Source organism: Solanum dulcamara, chromosome 2, assembly GCF_947179165.1.
Source record: "Solanum dulcamara chromosome 2, daSolDulc1.2, whole genome shotgun sequence".
Classification (NCBI taxonomy): Eukaryota; Viridiplantae; Streptophyta; class Magnoliopsida; order Solanales; family Solanaceae; genus Solanum; species Solanum dulcamara.
The window spans coordinates 82,873,373-82,894,967 of NC_077238.1; the positions used below are offsets into that span (position 1 = coordinate 82,873,373).

Consider the following 21,595-nt stretch of genomic DNA (forward strand, 5'->3'; position numbering starts at 1 on the left):
GGCAATTTTCAGATCTTTCATATCGAACTTACTAGCAAGCATACACTTAGTAGCATTTATGTTAGTAATGTCGTTACTCATTATTAGCATATCATCTACCTATAGACAAATAATGACAACTTTATTTGGAGTGTCTTTAATGTACACACATTTATCACACTCATTGATCTGAAATTCATTTGTCAACATGGTTTGGTCAAATTTTGCATGTCATTGATTAGTTGTTTGTTATGCAGTGAAGTGAAATATATAAATGAGAAAATTTAATTTTATATAATAAAGTGAAATATACAAACCTTAATGATTATAACAAACATAAATATAACTATTGAGATTAATTACCAAACGATACCTAGAGCCCGTTTGGATGGACTTAAAAAAAATAACTTTTATGTATAAAATGCTTTTAGAACTTTAAAGTGCTGAAAGTTATTTTTATAAATAAGCAGTTGAGTGTTTGGATAAAAGTGCTTAAATGAGGAAAATTATGTGAATTTTAGGGTTAAAAGAATAAAAAGGGTAATTTGGAAATTTAGTTAAAATATAAGAGATATAAAAGTAATTTTCATGTTAAAAGAAAAAGACTTTAAGCACTTAGAAATTTTTTTTTAGAAATTCTAACTTTTTATTTTTGACTGACTTTAAAAATTTTCTAACTTAAAGTTAGCACTAGTAAACACGTCTAAAAGCTAAAAATGGCTAAAGCCAATCCAAACGGGCTCCTAACCATTAACAATTTGAAATGAGCTAAAACTAGTATTAAAAAAAGATGGATAAAAAAAACTCACAACAGCAATGACATTCGCATCAATGTCCAGCACAGATTTCAGAACTTTCTCAAATCTTCCGTCACGACGAACTCCATACTCAGCTCACCGGCGCGTGGCCGAGATGCTCCTTCTAAGTGCTTCTTCATTGCCGGAAAGACTAGGTAGCAGCAATAGCATAGCCGGAAGGGAAACCTCTATTCGCCACACCGTCTCTGCTAGCTATGGTGATAAGGAATCGGGTTCAGTTAGCTCTAATGAGTATAATTCTCCGGCGAAGTCACTCCGGAAACTCCTAGAATCACCGGGAATTCATCAAGGACCAGCTTGTTTCGATGCTCTCAGTGCTAAACTTATTGAGCGAGCTGGGTTCGATTTTTGCTTCACAACTGGTATTTATTTTGTACTTTGTTTAAATCCTTTTTTTTTCTTTTAATCACTGATTAAATTCAGAGGATTCATGGTAATTTGACTATTTTAAGCTAGCTGTTGACGCACTACAGTGGTGCTACTTTATCTTGGTTTTGGACTGGCTATAGTTGTGGAACTCTCACAGGGGAATCTGTAGAGGAATTGAAAAAAGAATATGAGCATAATTGACTGTAGAGGGGGTGCTTCAATTTAGTATGTTAGTTTGTACAAGTTTAATTATTGGAAATGATATTGAGGGTTTCATTTTCTTGGTCAAATACCGAAGAGGAATGTGATCAGCTAAATTCAGAATGCTGGGTATATTAAGCTGTAGAGGACAATTAAAATTTTCATCTGCATCTCTGATTAGCTCTACAGAGCGTTGGTTAGACCAACTTTGTTATGGGGCAAGGTGCTGGCTAATCAAGTATGCCCACGTCTAGAAGATGAATGTAGTAGAGATAAGGATGCTCAGATGGATGTGTTGGCATACTAAGAGAGATATGATTAGGAACGAAGTAATATGGGATATGGTGGGAGGGGCTTTTGTGGTGTGGTGGAAAAGATGAGGGAAACGAGGCTAAAATGGTTCGGGCATGTGAAGAGGAGTTGCGTGGATGCGCCAATAAGGAGATGTGAGAGCTTGGGCTATCACAGGGGTTAGGAGAGGTAGAGGTAGGTCGAAGATGAACCGGAAGAGGTGGTTGGACAAAACATGACACAACTTAAGCTTACTGAGGACATGAACCTAGATAGGAAGGTATGAAGATCGAGGATAGGGTAGAAGCATAGTAGGTTGCTGATTGATGTTGTAATTTTGGTGTGATTGGCAGGGGAATAGCCTCCTCTACACTTCTTCCATACTAGTATTATAATTTAGTATTCACATAGCTTATTCTTTGACGTGTTTTACTATCTGTTGCTTATTTGCTTTTTATCTTGCTATTTACTATCTGTTGCTTATTTGCTTTGTATCTTTTAGTAAGATATGAAGCCATGAAATAAGCCAAAGGCGCGACTCTTTGCTATAAAGTTAATTTTGGAACTAAAAGAATTTCTAAACTCTTTAGCCTCAGTTCTTGTTAGGTTTATGTATACTACTTGATTTATGGCTCCATATAATGTTGTTAGTTAGTCCAAACCCTTCCGTTGTTGGTGGAGCTTGTGGAGGCATTGACGTGTGCCGAGTCTCTACAGACTCTACGCACTTAAGTAAGGTGTTGTAATAGAACTTTCAATGTATTAGGTTTTTGTTCTTCTAATTTAAGTAAGAATGAAGTTATAGTGAGTTTGCCAAATACTTCTCATATGTTCTTTTCTTAGCTAATATCTGGAAAACATCTGTAGGTTTTGGAATATCTGCCACACGGTTAGGATTGCCAGATGCAGGACTAATTTCTTACGGAGAGATGGTGGCTCAAGGTCGAGAGATCACACAAGCAGTGTCCATACCAGTAATTGGGGATGGAGATAATGGATATGGTAACGCCATGAATGTCAGGAGAACTGTGAAAGGATATATTGGAGCAGGTTTTGGAGGAATAATTCTTGAAGATCAGGTTTGTGTGTGTCCAGCTTTCTTACCCTCTACTGTTACTTAATGATTCTTGCTCATTTTTATAATGTTTTCCATTTCCTCCTCTAGCTATGGTGTTAACACATTCGTTTTCCTCAGTTAATCTGTAAGTGCCGTCTCTTTTGAAGGTTTCCTCCAATTTTCATTTTCCTTTTATAAGCTCCTACAGAAATCGATAATGTCCGACTTGATTTCCACTGGATTGCCAATGGAACTGCCCTTTAATTTTCAGCTTGTCGATATGATTGTATCGCTTAAGCGCATTTTCCATCATCTGAGAGAACTTTCGTGGTCATGTCTCCCTTTGAACATTTCCATCTCCAAGAGATTTTTTCTACTTAGGAAATTTTTTGGAATTCCATCAGTATAGATCTACACCACATATATAGCTTTATGTAATGATCCTGTTTCTTTTCACTTTGATTTGAGAGGGGGACAGAAAGGAACGCAAAGTATCAGAATTTTCCTTTCATGCGTATGATTTGCAAGGAAAATAATGTAACTTCTATTGGACCCAATTCTTTAGTTGAAAACAAATGAGTTCAAACTTCGTACTTCATCACTTTCTATTCAATCCAACCAGAAAGAAATGGATATCTTTAACTATCTCCACCATTTTTCTTCTTCTTTCTGCCATCTCTCTTTCCAAAACCTCTTTTTCTTTTTTGATTATTGAGTTAGTGTCATGAAGAAGTCTTCATCCTCTTCCTTCCGTTTCTATCTCTTACCATTCATGTGAAGAAAAATTTTCATCTACTTTAGAGATGACTTGGTTGTAGCTACTACTATCTTAATTTTGATGCCTTAACTTCACATATTTCAGATGAGGCATCGCACAAAGTGCAAGTATTTGGGATGTTAATTACAAGTCTAAGCATGCACTCTAGGATGCAAGTGTTTTAGGTTTCATAGTAGAGAATATAATTTTACATTCTTGCGAAACTTAAACGATTTTTCTGTAGTGGACTGTTAGCTTTTGTACATACTATAAGAGATGGACAACTTTTCCTTCTTTAGGACTCAAATAAGGAAAAGCATTGAATTAACATGCAGATAGAAGTTTAATCTTATTGTTTTGTTTTGGAACACACCCTTGGTCAACAAATGTCTGGCTGCAAGGCTTTTGTAGTTCTATTTATCCTCATGTCACATATGATAATATCATGACTTCAATTTAAGGAGTGTTTGATTCGTCTTTATTCGTTTTCTTTATCTAGGCAGAACTTTCTTAGCAATGAGCAGAACTGCAATTTACCGAATTGTAATTTTAACCCTCAAAGCTCATATATTTTACATTGTCTCTGTTTTTATCTAAATACTTTTATACATCAAAAATAAAATAAAATACTTTCTCCCTGTTAATTGTTCTTTTTGTTAATTTATGTCAAAAGTTAACGGTCTCACAGAATATAGTTGAAAATTCGTATTTGTTGAGAATCTCCTTTCCCTCACTTCCACCTTTTTTTTGGACTTAATCACGTATGATGCTGTTTCTGAAGGTTTCTCCCAAAGCATGTGGTCATACACGTGGCAGGAAAGTTGTTTCTCGGGAGGAAGCAATCATGAGAATAAAAGCGGCCGTTGATGCTCGAAAAGAAAGTGGATCTGACATTGTGATTGTGGCACGTACTGATGCACGTCAAGCAGTCTCCTTTGAAGAAGCCCTTTGGCGGGCACGTGCTCTTGCTGATGCTGGAGCTGATGTTCTGTTCATAGATGCTCTTGGTTCCAAAGAAGAGATGAAAGGTTTCTGTGATGTCTATCCACTGGTTCCAAAGCTCGTATGCCTTCTTTCCAGATTTTGCGTTGACTAGCATGTTTATATTGTTCTAATTAGAAAGCTCCACCGTAGTAGATGTTTTTATAAAATATCAACTCCAACACATTCTCTAAAAGCTTCATTCTCAAAAAAATAAAATAAAACATTCTCTAAAAAAAGCTAGATCTTTAGTTAGTTTGTTCTGTTGGAACTTTCTTACACCTACTCATAGTGTTGACAATTTTTTGGATTTTGTTAGCTCTCTGGTTCTAGCATAGGCAAACTTGTCTTGGATCTAACATCATCATAAAAAGAAAAGAAAAAAGAAAGCTCCATGTAGTATATATATTCTTCTCGGTGGCGTCCTTATGCCTTTGTGCTCATGATCAGGCCTTTGAGTTTTGTTATACTGGAGGAACTTTCAGCATTGATTTGGTGTAAAATTTTCTGATAGAGCTTATACAATGGCATCCAGGCAAACATGCTTGAAGGTGGTGGTAAAACACCAATATTCACTCCTATTGAACTGGACGAACTTGGATACAAACTTGTGGCATATCCACTTTCCTTGTTGGGGGTATCAATCGGTGCAATGCAGGTTTGGTTTTGTACTTCATATTATCCTTTTCCTACAGAATTTTTACTTATTCATTCAGGTTTTATAGTTTGGTGCATCCTGGAAGTATACACATAAAACCAATGCACTTGCTGGCTATAGATCAAATCAACCCAGAAATTTCTTTTCCACCCTATACAACAAGTATGATGGTGATCTCATGAGAATATCTTTCCTGGGAAGGAGATCACTTACCACCAAACTACCCTTTCTGTTTCCCGACTTGAGGAACATCTTTTCTTCCTTCTTTTTTCTCTTTTTGTTTTTTGTTTTAAATTTAGTGATCTCAAAGTTTCTTATACTGTGCAAAGTTATTGTTTTTGGACCAAGTGAAGCAAGCATTGAGAACGAGGTACATAAGCAGCGGATAATTTTGCTGTAAGAGGTTATTTTTCTTGATAAAGTAAGTTGATTCATTGATTGACATAAAGAAAATGCAGAGGCTATAAAGCTTTAGTAAATGTTTATGTAGTTTGTGGTTTAGAGTGTGCAAAAATAATCGAAATCCCCTTACTTTCCCAATTTCTCTACCATTGAAGAAGTATTTGATAACATGTGAAGAGATGACTTTATCTAAAGGACTCTTTATAAAGGCAATTGATGTTGTATTTAGCTTGCTTTGTTCTATATCCTTGAATCAAGCATATCTCACTGAGGCTTGGAAGGGCTTCAGTGAGTAACTCATCATGCAGTCGGTCATTGGGATTTTAGTTTTGTTTCTATTTTCTTTTTGTTTCTTCCTGCAATTTCTCTGAAATGTAGATAAAACACGATTTGAAACAGAAATAGCTAGATTGCTCCTTACATAATCAGCTTTTAGTTGTAAAAACTAATTCTTCAGTTGCCAACTACTGGCTTGAGTATAGAATCCATGACAGCTTGCAAAAAAAGATTTCTGCTGCACAACATTTACAAAAAGAAGTTGATCTGTTAACTTGTTACTGACATCTTCAGGATGCATTGTCTGCTATTAAAGGAGGTCGGATACCATCGCCGGGTAGCATGCCTACATTTGAAGAGCTAAAAGAAATCCTAGGTTTCAATACCTACTATGAAGAAGAGAAGCGTTATGCAACAACAAGCAGTCAACTTCCTTCTCGTAAAGGTGAGCAACGTCGTTATAATACTGATCCTGTCGGATCCTTTTAATACTGATCCAAAGACATAATTTACCTTGCTTTCACATTTTAAATATCAGGTGATTTCTCATCAAGCAGCAATGAGTATGGTGTTCAACCCGGCATCGAAGCTGATAGAGAGCAGCGAAGTCAAATACCAGAGAATCCTGTTGAGGTATTGATACCTGAGGTGTATGACAAATTTTATGGTGAGGGTAAGAAAGGGAATTTCTCAATGGCCTGGTCTCGGAAATTGAGAGTAAAGATTACTGGAAAAGATGGATTTGAAAAGCTAGATATCAGAATTCCTGTAAGTTATTCTCTTCAGCTATTTCTTGTCTTTCAGCTATTACATATGTGAAATTAGTGAGCTAAAAACTAAAAAAGGGCAGCCCGGTGCACTTAAGCTCCCGCTATACGCAGGGTCTGGGGAAGGGCCCGACCACAAGGGTCTATTGTACGCAGCCTTACCTTGCATAGTGAGCTAAAAACTATTTACAAGCGGAGGTGTGAGAGGCTGGCCATGGATGGTTACAGAAGAGGTAGGGGTAGGCCGAAGAAATATTGGGGAGAGGTGATTAGACAGGACATGGCGCAGTTACAGCTAACGGAGGACATGACCTTAGATAGGAGGGTGTGGAGGACCCACATTAGGGTAGAAGGCTAGTTCATAGTCTCGTTATTCTTCTCTATTCATAGGCGTAGTAGTGCATTACGATCTCTTGCGCTTTGACTTCTGACTTCTGATTTCTGTTATTTCTGTTATTATTTATTGCTTTCTATGCTTTGATTACTCAATTTTTATTTTTTTTTATTTTTTTTTTACCTGTGACGCTTTCATTATTTATTTAATCGTTATTTGTTATTTGTATTTATTTATTTGTATTTATTTGTTATCTATTTGTTATTTGTTTGTTGTTTTTCTCATAAAGCTTTTAATTTTCTATTCTTATCTAACATTTTTATGCATTTATGGTTTTACTGAGCCGAGGGTCTCCAGGAAACAGCCGTCCTACCTTGGTAGGAGTAAGGTCTGCGTACATTCTACCCTCCCCAGACCCCATGTTGTGGGATTTCACTGGGTTGTTGTTGTTGTTGTTGTTGTTGTTTAAGAGAATATGTAACAGTTTATGATGCATGCAGGTTCGCACTAGCATTGACATAGTAGATATTGTCTTGAGGTTTAACAATGAATTTTTGAAAGAGCAACTCTTAATGTTTTATAGAGACCAGTTTAGGTAGATCATTTTGAAGACTTCTTGTTTTAAGCTTCGCAATGCTATCACCCACAGTCTGCTTATTTTTTATTAAAAGGAAGGCTAACATCCGTAGTCTGCCAACTGAAATTGTTCTGCTGGACTCAAGCAAGGGTTTTTATGATAGTAACAGGCTAGAGATGTTGACTCTTTGGTGGGCCAAGAATTAAGTAAAATGCTTTGGATTTAAGGGGTGCCTTCTTATCTATGTTATAGGCTATGTGGTAAGACTCCCGGTTTTGATATCAAATACAGTGAGTTCTAGATTCCAAGTTTCAATATCTCGACAAGTATCAAAATTTGAATGAGAGAGAATAATTTATTAGTTTTGAATAACTGATATTGGTATTTGGTGCCAAACCATGTTTCAACCATTTTGCTGGGGCCGTTTTATTCTTGGTGTGGTGTGGTGGTGGGTTATGGGTATAATCACTTGTGTAAAAACAGTTATGAGTTCCTAAGGAATGCAGCAGAGCCATATCTTAACTGAAGAAGGTCCAACTCATATGCTTTAACTTCGGAACCTTTTTGTTGTTTCATCAATGTTGTGATACTTGCACGAGGTGTCTACAAGAGAATATATGAGGTGTTTGTTTTTCAATTTAGAGTTATATTTGTGATATCTTCAGCATTATGCGCTTTCTTAAGGTTCATGTGTGTGCATGATCAATCTCATTATTTCTTGCATCAAGTTTGTTGGGTTTCCAATATTTTGCACACTTAATCGTCTCTTTTCCTCAGGCTGGATTTTTGGAAGGAATCACAAACATAGTTCCAGGTATGTAATATGTTTTCTCTTAAGTAGTTCGTAATGTCTTTTTGAAAGTCAAATCTTACGAACACATTTCTGAAATAGTTTAGTACAATGTCTTTTTTTCTTCTTTATACAGCTTTGGTAGGTGTAAACATCAAGTCTCTGTTGGATGAGGCAACTTTAGAAGAGGGAGGGAAACAATTGTTGGATTTTCAGGATACATCAATGGGTGACAGGATACAAGTTATTTTGGAGTAAAAGGAGCTCTTGTTTCTTATTCCTGTATTTTCCCAACTAAAAAACATTTTGATGAATGCATCTTGGGCAATCTAAAGTAATTTGGTGATTATATGGTAAATGATGTGTATCCCTAGTCTAGCTTGGCCCTTCGGATTTGGTCTAATGGTAAGAGCACAATGCATGATGTGAGCTTGGTATTGTTTTCGTCATGTATGTATAGATTTTGACTTAATCTATTGATCATTATATGTAGTTTAATTAAAATATCCTAGAAAAATATGATTTAATATACAGAAAAATGTATCAATGTGTGCAATAGTTGTATTGTAATTTACTGGTAATAATTTCATCATTTCATGTATGCAAATTGCAATAGTACTTTCGAATGTACTTTTTCTTTTTAAAAAAAGGCAAATTATGCCAAAAGGCTATTCGGTAAATTTAATTTTCAAAAAAATTGCCAATTTGTTCTTCGTCCTTCTTCTTCGACAAACGCCAGCTGAAAAACGTTAGCTAGCTAGGCTAGCGCGCAATGGCTTTCTCTGATAGGGGCTTCTTTCTTTAAGCTCCGCCCAACCGACAAACTATATTGTATAATTAGTATATATTTTTTTAATGATTTTTGGCTATTTTTATTGTAAATAAAAACATAACTATATTTCTTGTAAACTAATTAAATAATTGTATATATTTGAAACTATTCAAAAAATAAATAAATGTGGAATATGATTTAAACATAAAATATAATTTAAATAATGTTATTTTTATATAAATAAAAAATTTAGGATAAATTTGAAAATAAAATATATTAGTGAAAATCATTTTTCTAAATTTCAAATACACTTTGACCAAATGTTAGTTTTTAAATAAAGTGAAAAATTCTTCTGCCAAATGAGTTTTAAAATTTTCAATAATTATCAATATTTAGATCAAAAGTTGATAATAAGAAAAAAGAAAAATATAATAAGAAAAGTAAAACGAAAAAAGGTCAAAGGACCAATTTGCCAAACCCTATAAAAAACGCTGTGAGGACTGCAAAAAGCTCCTAAGGACAAAAGAAAGCCCTTAGCAAACCTAAGCTTGAACGTCGCAGCGAATTTCAAGCGTTCATCGTCAATGGACGCCATAAGGAAGCAACTGGATGTGTTAATGGGAGCTAACCGGAACGGCGACGTGACGGAGGTTGATCGGAAGTACTACGACCGTGAAGTTTGCCGTCTGTTTCTCTCCGGTCTCTGCCCTCACGAACTTTTTCAGCTCACTGTGCGTAACAGTTAACACCGCTTTCTCTATTTCTTTGTTTACTTGTTTCCTCGTGTTTGTGTTTGTATTTGAATCCCTAGGTTATTTAGTTTTGTTTTTGGATAGTTCAAAAAATTTCATTTAGGCGTCGAAAAATAGCTGAAACTTTAGATTTGAGTAGTTTTGCTCTATTCAGATCTTAATTTGTGCATTGAAGTGTTCTCCGACTATTACGGGGTAGGGGAGAGTGAATGTATACATAAATGCTATAAAGCTCTCTCTCTATCCATGTGTTTACATGTTTCTTCGTGTTTGCGTTTGTATTTGAATACCTAGGTTATTTAGTTTTGATTTTGGATAATTGAAATAAATTCATTTCGGCGTGGAAAAATAGTTGAAGCTTTAGATTTAAATAGTTTTGCTCCATAGAGATCTTAAATTTGTGCAATGAAGTGTTCTCCGACTTTTACAGGGTAGTGGAGAGTGAATGTGTACACAAATGCTATAGAGCGTTCTCTCTATCTAGATGTTTGCATGTTTCCTCATGTGTGTTTGTGTTTGTATTTGAGTCCTAGGTTATTTGTTTTTTGGTAATTGAAAAAATTCAATTCGGTTGTCGAAAAATAGTTGAAGGCTTAGATTGAAACATTTTTGCTCTATAGAGATCTGACTTTGTTAAATGAAGTGTTCTCCGGTTACTGCAGGGTACGGGAGAGTTAGTGTATACTATTTTCCTTGTATTTGTGTTAGGGACCGCTCTCTCTATCTCTATGTTTACATGTTCATATGTGTGTGTTCGTATTTGAATCCCTAGGTTGTTTTTTTTGATAATTAAAAATATTCATTTCGGTTGTCGACAAATAGTTGAAGCCATAGATTGAAACATTGTTGCTTTATAGATATCTTACTTTGTGAAATGAAGTGTTCTTCGACTACCGCGGGATACGGAAGAGTGAGTATATGCTATTTGCCCTTGCATTTGTGTAAGGGACCGCTCTCTCTATCTCTATGTTTACATGTTCCTCTTGTGTGTGTGTGTTTGTATTTGAATCACTAGGTTATTTGTTTTTGTTTTTTGATAATTGAAAAAGTCATTTTGGTGTCCAAAAATAGTTGAAGCCTTAGATTTAAATATTTTTGCTATATAGAGATCTTACTTTGTGCAATGAAGTGTTCTCGGACTACTGTGGGGTTGGGGAGAGTGAATATGTACTATGTGCAGCTTTGCCTTTGAATTTGTGCTGCTATTTTTATGCCTAGAATTTGGTGTGATTTAGAGGACATCAAAGGAGAACCTCTACTGTGCATCCAGTCTAGTTTATTTGTTGACTATGTGTGCAAGTAGATTATGCATTTTTGGTGTTTCTTGAAGGAGTTTTGGAGTTGAAACAACTATTTGTCCTATAACTGCTGAAATGAAATCATAATAAGAAGTTTTGGTTGGAAAACTTTATCCTAAGATGGGGGTTAGGAACATCTGCTTTTGAAACAAAATTTGTCAGAAACCCAGTGATTCAATCCCTATAGTTTGCCCATTTGGCACCGGCTGCTGTGTGTTATTTTCTTTTGCCTAAAGATTTTTATCATTAAGAGTCACCGTTTTAGTAGTCAACTGCGTGAAGAAACAATCCTTTCTTGGAGTTTCCGGATTCCATATGGAAATATGCCGGAATTCTGTGACCCCTTTAATAGCTTGTGGTAGAAGACTTCATTTAGAACATTCTCATTCAGTGCTCACATTACTACAGGGCATCTTACTCTGTCAATGTTTGCCGATATAGAAGCTCCATAAATTTGTGGAATTCATCCATCTCTGCGTCTTGCAAGTTTCTTCTGAAGCCTAAGCCTATGAAATTCCTCACACTGCATCACTTACACCTGGGTGACTAGCATTAATCTTATGGCTCGAAATGTAGAACTTCGAGGAAAACACTTCTTGGACTTCCTTTCTGTCACCACCCATACCCTCATAAGCTATCCCTGTTCTTGATTCCTACTTTCATAAATACTTACAAGTACGAAGATGTGAACCAGTGAAATACAAGTTGATAATCAGTAATGCTCAATACTTGTAGGAAAAAAATGATAATATTGCTCCTCTAGCATTAAGCTTTATTTAATTTAACAGCAGTAATCTTTATCTAGTGAAATTGTGGGATTTCACTGGGTTGTTGTTGTTGTTGTTGTTGTTGTAATCTATATCTAGTGAAATTAGTCAATACTTTTTGACAAGGCGAATCCAGTCAGTATTAAAGAGTCAATTCACATGCTATCCATATTAAATCGTTCAATTTGAAATATATACTATTTAAAATCCCTGTTTGGGTGGGTCTGCGGGGGGGGGGGGAGTTGGAGTGGTTCAGTTTTGTCCCAGGTCTCCTCCCTCTTCATTTCTTGTCTGATTATTTATTTTTTGTACTGATTTTTTGTTTTTATTTCTTTCTTGTTATGCAGAAAATGGATATGGGGGCATGCCCTAAGGTGCATTCATTGCAGCTAAGAAAAGAGTATCCTTCTTTGATGTGTATACTTTGATTTTCGAAGTTTTTCATACTCATGTTTTGTGCCCATAATTATTTGGAGATAATATCACGGCAATGCATTGGGCTATTAAGTATCAATAGAAAGTTCTTGATATATGCTGGACAGTGTGGCTGTTGTCACAGGCTGTTTAATTAGATTATCTGTTTTCTTGGAGATGATAGAAGTTGTTGCAATATTAATGGGGATTGAGACAGATTTCTCGGTCATAAAAAAATTTACTGGGGCCTGACAGGCTACCTAGTAGCTGGAAGTGAGTGATCAACTTGATACCTGTTAAATGTATTATGGTAGTTTTTAACAAGGATTTCATCTGAAGATAATTGCCCTCCTCCTCCTCAAACTCCTGTCAATCCTAGTATTCTACTTAAACCACACACAAAAAAATGAGAAATTTACGGGAGATGTCATTATCAAAATAAACAGATAAACGGACAAGAGATGATGTATTCTTTGGTCAATGTTGCTTCTTGAATCAGTAAAAATCCAGTACCATTTGTCTTAACTTAACCTTGTCTAAGATATGAAGAAGCAAAAGCAAAAGGTCAGGATAACTATGACAGGGACTTGGAGGATTTAATAGATAGGCTGATTGTTGAGTGTGACAGAAAAATAACTAGAGCCCTTAAAAGGCTTGATGAGGAGGATGCCAAAGCTGCTATTGCCATATCAGTATCTGAAGTTACCCTGGTAATTGTCAAGCTTGGGAGCTCATTATTTTCTTTTGTTGGTCACTGGTACTTCCTCATTTTCCTTTGTCTACCAGTCATCGTTACAAGTGTTTTCAACTTGTCTAAATTGTAGACTCCGGAGATTGATGAGTTGTCAAAGCAAATTAAAGAGAAGTTGAAAGAAGCTGACATACATGGTAAGTTCTTTTAATTATTGCTGATTACCTGAATGCCAGGTGAAAGTACCTCTAACAAGTCGTGCAAGAATGATTATGTAGTCTTGATTGGTTATTTGGCATTGTAAGGTTGCTCATATTTTACTTTTTTTTTGTTTCATTTATACATAAATGAAGAGTCAGCTTGCCAATCTATATACCTCTTTGAGCATACAGTGATTAAGGGAGTAAACTAGACTTGATGATTTCTGGTGATATTATAAGATTCATTGTTACTGTCTGATAATTTTAAGCTGGAATGGGTTTTAGTTTCATTCTTAGACCTAAGTTGGTGTATTACGAACTCAACTAACATATGAGTCATGGTAAATTTGATCAAACTCTGATTTCAGAGTAACAAAATGTAAAGCGCTAATTATTTCATGGAATTTTCTATCTGATGAAAAAAAACTGAATGTTTCTTTTTGAGTTGGCCTAGTTCTTGAACAATCTAACTTCTTTGCAGATCTTGAAGGTAAGACAGATATGAAAATTCGAGCTTTGGAAGAGGTTGAAGAACTCCGAACTAAGAGAGCAGACAAACAGGTACCAAGGGAACTTAGAGATGCTGAATTTTACTTTGCCAATCAGTCAACTTGGCAAAAATTAATGACATTGCTATATTTAACAGTTCACATGGTAATGTGTATGGTCAGAACTTATAGTTTCTTTTATCCAATGGCAGTCGATGCTTCTTTTGGATGCATTCAACAAAGATCGAGCATCATTGCCGCAGCCACTTCAGAATGCTCCACAGTTAGCACCCTTGCCTGCATCTACTCCAGACCCTCGCATACAGGAAATGATAAATGAGAAACTGAAGAAAGCAGAAGATCTTGGTATGTTGGAATCTAAATAGCTCTAAATTGGCGTTGCTTACAACATCCTCCACTTCTTCCACTAGATTAGGAATTGCTTTTTGATATGCTTTATTATGTTGACTCTCTCTGTATATAGTACAATCTCATTATTTTGGTTTATGTCCATGCACTTGCGTACGGGCAGTTGAAAAGGATAGTAACATCAGGAAAAAATAGTGAGTAATTATAGAATTCAAAATGCTACCTTGAGATTGTTATTGGTAAATAGATGCGAAATGGCAGCGTATTATGTGAATGAAGTGGGAGACAATGTTTGCTTTTGATAATATGAAAAAAGATATCTTCAAACGTCATTGCTGGACAATTGTTGTTGTACCTTGAGATCAGAGGAACCATATTCTGCTGCAAAAGGTTGAAATAAACATATGTTCATTCCAATTCATTTGGTTCCTTATTGAGGGATCATTATTTTTTTTTCCAATAAGCCATCACCAAAGGTTGTGCGCCTTGGTGTGTGGGGTTAGGCTTGACCTCTCAAGATCATTATCAAATCTCTATGTAAGTTGTTACTCTGATCTAAATTTTATGATGAAAATGCATTAAAGAGAGGCTAAGGAAAATTATCTTTACATATTCTCTGATTGGTAAAGGTATATGTTAATAAAAGTTGTCCTAGAAGTGATTTAAGCAAGATGGAAGCATTTTTGTGTTTTAAGCCTCAAATGAATGTTACACCAGAATCACTTTATGATATCTGCTCTATCTAAGCAAAGAAAATATACCCAATTTCTTGGAAGCTCAATGCCGATTAATACACCTTCTACAGTTTCTTGGTACCATTTTGTTGCACTTATTTTTTTTTTGTGAAATGTTCTAATTTATAGATAAGAGACTGTATAGAAGGGTTGCATTTGCTCAATGTCTTGTTTTTATCTTACATTTTTCCTTTGATCCTTGTATCTAGGTGAACAAGGGATGGTTGATGAAGCTCAGAAAGCATTGGAAGAGGCGGAAGCTCTTAAGAAGGTTGCCAAACAATTCTGTTTGTACTTCAATTGTGCTTGATTATAACTTTTTAGCTAAGTTGCGCGGACTCTTCACTTTTGATGCCGCACCCATCGGATTCTCCAGAAATACACTACATTTGGAGAATCCGACACGCACCCATTGACATTTTTGAAGAGTCCGAGCAACATAGCTTTTTAGTGTTCAAATTGCCCTTCTTTCCTTTCTCAATTATTTTTTTTTGCTCAAAACACTTCCCCTTCTAGTTCGACTACATTTAACACTTCTTTCCTTCATATGCCTGTTTACTTCATTCAGCTGCCTGTGAGGCAAGAACCTGTTCAGGATTCCTCAAAGTACACTGCAGTTGATGTGCGAATTGTAAGTCATTTTTCTAGTTCTGATAAACATTTTTTACTGTTATTTCTCCTCATTTATAAGTTTCTATAAGTGCTTTCACCGAATTTAATCTAAATGAATAGTATTACTTTAAAAATTTATTCAGATGATTCCTGGAGGAAAAAGGCCACATGTGATCATTTTCTGGAAGCATGGTTGGGTAGTGGGTAATAGGTATCCGCTGACGCTTGACACCCTCCTCTTTATAATAAAAAATACCCTTCTCTAAATCTTTGTTTTCAATCATCCTTTTGCCAAATTTACTATCGATCTCTAGAGGAAAGAGTTCTAACACTTCTTTTTCGATTCTGTAATACTATTGTGAGGTTTTGATGGCAATAATTTATGTTTCCAAATAAATAATTCAGGTTGGTTTTCTCACTCTTAGTTTGAGGTGTTGTGGAATATCAAGAGACAGATTAATATATTAAAGATTACTTGAACATTTTATAGAATATTCATTATCAGGTATTACAAAAGATTGAGCCCAAGAGTGTATTTACCATGGGAATCACGGTTCAGATCCCCGTGAAGGCAAAAAAAGCTAGTGGAATTTTCTCATATGCTTACGTTTTGTTTTGGTGGATAGAGCTATTGATACCTATGTCGTTGGGGTGTGGTAGATGCCCATGATTTAGTCAAGATGCCCAGCCACCTCATTTATGAAAAAAGATCTTAATATCAAGATGGGACTTTCTATGTGATACAACGAATGCAGATAAGAAGTTCCACTTAGTACGTTGGGAGGATGTTACGTCTCAACTAGACCTATTGGGTAAATGGTTATGAAGAATCGAGATTGAGGAACATGTTCCAACTCCTAAGAGATGATGTGATAGCAGGAAAGTGTGGAGTTGTGGAAGGGGATGTAGGACTAACAATATCACTTCCACTTTGGTGTGGATTATGGAGGAATATTATGCAAGGGTGGAAGATTTCATCAGCATTATAATGTTTAGGTTAGGAATAGGAATGGAATCAACTTTTGGAGTCGCAGATGGTGCTTAGAATATAATGTGAGACTCGCATTCTTCGAACTTTTATGGTATCTTGAGTTCAACGGTAGTATGACTAGTTCGGTGGTTACAAAAGGTGGGTTAGGGGAGTTAATAGGGTCATTGTGGTAAGGAGAAACCTTTAGGACTGGGAAGTAGGTTAATTCAGAGGCGTGGTTGAACTGCTTTACAAGCAAATCATCACACACTAGCCGTGATTAATGGAAATATGAATGGGAAGAATGGATTGTTTTTAGTTAAGTCATATTATTATGATCTTTTAGTGAGAGAGGAATTGTGTTTTTGCACTTACAGGTCTGGATCCCCAGGGTACCAAGACACTTGTATTAGCAATTGAGGATTTGAGAAAGAGGAGGATTACATGTATTAGTTGGTGATTTATGTGCAAATGCTTAACTGTAGATGTGGACCACCTCATCCTATATTATCAGGTGGCAACACACGTAACACACGTGGGATCTGAGATTTTGCGATGTTTCAGCTGAAATTGGGGATGCTGGGTATTTAGAAGAAAGAAGAGAAGTTGAAGACTGTGTGGGTGTTGCGCCATTAGCACTCATGTGGGTCTGGAAGAGATTTTAAAGGGATAGAGAGATTGTATAATTGAGGATAGCCTCTCATTCCTGGATTTTGTGCACCCATGAACTTCCTGTTTGTATAGAAGATTGCGTATCGTTCAGGGTCATATTATGCTGTAGATTTCTACTTTTTGGTATATAAGTATACAATATATTTTGAGGAAATAGCGGTTTTAGTCCCTGCGTTATTGCTTAATTTCAGTTTTAGTCCCTGTGTTATTTGACTATGCACATTTAATCTTCAATTATTTGAAGTGTGCGATTTTGATCCTTAGAGTTAACAAAATAAATATTTTTAAATATATAAAATAAAATAAATTGAAGGATTGGTGGTTTTAAATGCTTGAAGAATTATGTGGGGAAAAAAATTAAATGTTAAATTTTTTATAGAGTTAAAGTTATTAGGACACCATTGATAGCCTTAAGGAGCCTGTCCACCTACTAAACTCTCAAATGTAATTGTATTTGACCTTGATTAGTAACCATTGAAAAAGAGAGGAAGAACGAGTCGCTAAGAAATAAAAAATAAAGCATAGAGCATTTGAATAAAATGGAGCTAATGGATAAAATATAATTTTAATTTTATATACATATTTCTTCAAACATTTAAAATCATCTACCCTTTATTTTATTTTATATATTATCGAATAATCATTTTGTTAAATAGTTAACTTTTATTGACTTCAAGGACTAAAACCGCACACTTCAAATAAATGAAGGTTAAATGTGCATAGTCAAATAACACATGGACTAAAATTGTTATTTCCTCATATATTTTTTAATCATTAATAAAATTATTTACCTGATAAAAAAGAATATCACCACTGGGTATGTTGTTGTATAAAAATGAATATCACAGATTACCAGAATATTCTCTATTTAATTAAGAATATCTATTTACCTCATAGCCTGGAGAATAATTACCTACGATATTGTTCATAGCCTAAGCCTGAATTAGGAGCCCTTTCTAACTGTTAACAAGTCAATAAGAAGCTCTCTTCTTTTTGATACTTTCCTATAATAATGATACAGTTTTCTAGCATTATGTTGAAAAAAATGAACTATTAAGAATCTCTTAAGAACTAAGTTAAATAAAGAACTGGAGTGTTTTTCGCTGCAATTTGAAGTACGAAAATGATACCTCAAGTGGGCACATGTGTGTGTGAGTGAGCAGACAGAATCTGGAAAGGGTGTTGTTTGTTGCTGTTCTTGCATATATTCCTGCCGAGGAATCTCAGGATGTGGTCTTGATATGAATTTACTATCCCTGACATGTAAATTATAACTTTTGCAGACTGATCAGAAGCTCCGTGTCTGCGATATTTGTGGAGCTTTCTTAAGTGTTTATGACAGGTAAATGCTCCTTTTTCCGTTTCATCTTTGGAAGATTTTCCAAGTAGCTCTTTAGGGAAAGCAAAAAGCTACTTTGAAGTATTGTGTGCTTCAGTTTTTGACATGGTGATTGTACCTCCTTGTCACCAGCAGGCTTTTTTGGGCCCAGTTTTTCGAGGATAAACTTTTGCCGCTAAATAATGTGCGTCTTTTCTGTGTTAATTTTTCAATCATGTTATGTTTAGCCAGAAAGTTATGGGGGCAACTTTATTTGCTGTTATCTATACAATTTTGTTTCTTAAACTATTGGACATAGTACTTGAAAATCTGGCTATCCTCACTTCTCTTTTTCTTTCCAGTGATCGTCGCTTAGCTGATCATTTTGGAGGGAAGCTTCATTTGGGATATATGCAAATCCGTGAGAAATTAGCCGAACTTCAGGTAAAGATAAGATATCTACTTGAAGATTTCTTATATTGTGTTGCAGTATATGTTCTGTTATTGGAAGTATAACTGGCACTTTGCCATGTGATATTTGTCAATACATGTGCCTGTTTCCTCATTTATCTGGTTGCATAAAATAATCTCTGATTGAACACATTTGATTTTTAGTTCCTAAATTGATAATTTGAATTGTTTGATTCTGGTCCTGGTTTGATGTTTCAGTTTCTTCTGTTACATTTTCTACATTTATGCCCTTTATAGTTTATCCATCTTTTACTGATCTTATTATGGTCTATAGGGAAAGACGTATTCTCACATCACACCTCATATTTTATTTGTGATTCATAATGACATATGAGAGGTTATCAATATTTTTTATGGAACCGTACAAGGGTAGAATTTAAGACGGAGTAGAATGGTTGAATAAGTGATGTATGCTTGATTTCTTAAGAGCTACTAGTCTGAAAAGTATCTTTCCAGAGATGCATGACTTGGTAGTGAATAAACAAGTGAGCGGAGCTGAGGTTTGGACACAACGTGGATGGAATTTCCAGCTTAGAAGGAATTTCTATGATTGGGAAATCGAGACTATGACTGAATTTTTTGGAAGGTTGGAAGTTTTTACAGGAACAAGGGATGAACATGATAGATTATGGTGGAGCAGAAATAACAAAGGCACATTCAAGGTAAACTCTGTAGATAAGTTGCTAAATCAAGGTGGACAACACCCTTCTCTTTGGCCTTGGAAGAAGATTTGGAAACCTAAAATCCCTTTCAAGGTGTCATGTTTCAGTTGGCTTCTAGCAAGAGAAGCAGTTTTGACACAGGAAAATCTCAAGAAAAGGAGTTCTCCATGTGTTCTAGATGCTATGTATGTGGGGAAGAGGTTGAGACCGTCAACCATCTGTTTCTCCAGTGCAGAATAACATTCCAACTGTCGAGAATTTTCATTTGTCTCGGGGGTTTTGCTTGGGCTATGCCTAATAGAATCACACATCTTTTGTACAGTTGGGGAGAAGTATAGGGGTGGGAGCTACAGGTAGAGATAGATGGAGGATTGTCCTGGCCTGTATTTGGTGGACTGTTTGGAAAGGAAGAAATGCTAGATGTTTTGAGAGCAAGCACTGTGATCTTCGAAAGATCAAACTGAATTGTATCAGGCTTTTTTGCTTCTGATGCAAACAGATGTATTTAGAGGACACTAAATCCATTATAGGTATCGTAGGTTCCTGTTAGGAATCAGATTCAGTTTTCTTCCTGTTTTGACAAGCTTTAAATATGGTTTTCAGTGCATCCAATGTACTGGTTCAATGGATATACACAAATGTTACCTTCCCAGAAAAAAAAAGAGTTGGTCGTTATATGAAGGAGATCTTCATCATAAAGGCTAGTAGAATCAATTATTTAAAGCATGAATCAAAATATTTATCTGCGACTTTAGGTTCTGCCGTTTTCGGTGTCTTCCTTTATGAACAGAATACAGCGAAATCTCCTATGTTGTCCAGCTTTGCATGACAAGGATGAAACTTTGTTTGGTGGCGATGGTTTATTCCTGCTAATATCTGTTAGCAATTCAATTTTGCTATTGTAATGTTCTCCTATATAATGTGTGTGAATATGCTTCTCAATTATTTGCTAGAAAAATTTAGTTTGTTTTCTATCATGTTTGAAAACTCTTCCTGTTTTTCATTGCTGAAGCATAATAACTCATGTGCCCGTTCCCTATTGATTTATAAAAGTCGTAACTTGATGAGGATGCTATTAGGTTAGACTTCGGTCGATCTTCCATTTAAATTTTAAAATTGATTAGTCAACTCAAGAAGGGAAGAATAGGGACTATAATTCTGTACTTCACAATTTTGTTCTTTGAATATGTGTTTGTTGCAATCTCACTGGGACAACTATGGGAGTTTGTGATATGCTTCATTTGTGCTTTCTCAATGATGAATTGACAGGAAGAAAGAGACAAGAAGCGCAAGGCAGTAGAAGAAGATAGGAGGTTAGATTTCCTGTTGTGAAATATGCTTATTCAGCATTCTTTACTGTATCTACTTTTGCTTTTACCATCTTATCTTCAAGTGTTCAATATTACTATGCAGATCTAAAGAAAGGAGAAGCAGGGAACGTGAGAGAGAATCAAGCAGGGATAGAGTTGATACCCGTGAAGTGGGGAGAGATCATGATCGCAGGAGTAAAGATCGCAGTTATGATCGTGAGCGTGACAGAAACAGAGACCGCTCTCGGAACTATGATTCAAGAAGTCACAGGAGATCGCGTTCACGGTCAAGAGAAAGGTCAAGGGATTATGATCGCCACAGGTCTTTATTTTTTTCACAAAGCATATTGCATTATATATATAATGTACGCCCTTGCAATGTCAAATTGTTTGTATACATGAAGAATGTAGTTTCAGTATCATTATCACCTTGGTTAGAAAATATAGGTATTTGATGCACGCACTATTATATTCTCTTTACTATGCATTTGAGAAAAGTTTCTTGTTCAATATTCACCAACAGTTTCTTTATTTTCTCCAGGCGTCACGATCGCTACTAGGTGAAAGTTGCTGTGTGGCACGGAGAGTTGAAATCTTGTGTCTTGACTTGGTGGATGTTTGGTACTTTGTAATATCTAGGAGATGATGTCATATATATACTGCTGTTTTTATTTGGTTGGTTTTTGGATTATGAAATGGTTGGTGAAGTTTCATGTATGATCTTCAAAAAATGACGTACGTTTTATGCTCTAGCTAGTGTTATGACAATGCAAGGTTCTGCATTTTTTATTGTACCCACCCTTTGAGATTGCACCTCGTATGGAGATAATAACCCATT

The 21,595-nt window shown here is 35.6% G+C and overlaps 2 protein-coding genes across 2 annotated transcripts; both read left to right on the forward strand.

Moving 5' to 3' along the window:
- Nucleotides 1-769: 769 nt before the first annotated feature.
- Nucleotides 770-8,615, forward strand: LOC129881161 (uncharacterized). Its single transcript, XM_055955541.1, has 8 exons — nt 770-1,159; nt 2,526-2,737; nt 4,254-4,535; nt 4,989-5,111; nt 6,084-6,234; nt 6,328-6,557; nt 8,245-8,281; nt 8,394-8,615. Exons 1-8 carry the CDS (start codon nt 796-798, stop codon nt 8,513-8,515), a joined length of 1,521 nt encoding a protein of 506 aa, XP_055811516.1. The 5' UTR covers nt 770-795; the 3' UTR covers nt 8,516-8,615.
- Nucleotides 8,616-9,517: 902 nt separating this feature from the next.
- LOC129881162 (U1 snRNP-associated protein usp106-like) lies at nt 9,518-21,552 on the forward strand. The gene is made up of 13 exons (XM_055955542.1): nt 9,518-9,760; nt 12,194-12,246; nt 12,802-12,970; nt 13,085-13,148; nt 13,633-13,712; nt 13,852-14,005; nt 14,952-15,013; nt 15,311-15,373; nt 18,280-18,338; nt 18,677-18,758; nt 20,717-20,760; nt 20,861-21,079; nt 21,299-21,552. The coding sequence occupies exons 1-13, from the start codon at nt 9,614-9,616 to the stop codon at nt 21,315-21,317; spliced, it is 1,215 nt and encodes a 404-aa protein (XP_055811517.1). The 5' UTR covers nt 9,518-9,613; the 3' UTR covers nt 21,318-21,552.
- The last annotated feature ends 43 nt before the right edge of the window (nt 21,553-21,595 follow it).

What these genes read in the sequence shown, in the direction of transcription:
- LOC129881161 (XM_055955541.1), top strand. Translation starts at nt 796, where the DNA reads ATGACATTCGCATCAATGTCCAGCACAGATTTCAGAACTTTCTCAAAT. An exon ending in CGATTTTTGCTTCACAACTG is followed by an intron (nt 1,160 to 2,525) that starts GTATTTATTTTG and finishes AAACATCTGTAG; the next exon opens with GTTTTGGAATATCTGCCACA. An exon ending in TATCAATCGGTGCAATGCAG is followed by an intron (nt 5,112 to 6,083) that starts GTTTGGTTTTGT and finishes TGACATCTTCAG; the next exon opens with GATGCATTGTCTGCTATTAA.
- LOC129881162 (XM_055955542.1), top strand. Translation starts at nt 9,614, where the DNA reads ATGGACGCCATAAGGAAGCAACTGGATGTGTTAATGGGAGCTAACCGG. An exon ending in ACGAACTTTTTCAGCTCACT is followed by an intron (nt 9,761 to 12,193) that starts GTGCGTAACAGT and finishes CTTGTTATGCAG; the next exon opens with AAAATGGATATGGGGGCATG. An exon ending in TCATTGCAGCTAAGAAAAGA is followed by an intron (nt 12,247 to 12,801) that starts GTATCCTTCTTT and finishes ACCTTGTCTAAG; the next exon opens with ATATGAAGAAGCAAAAGCAA.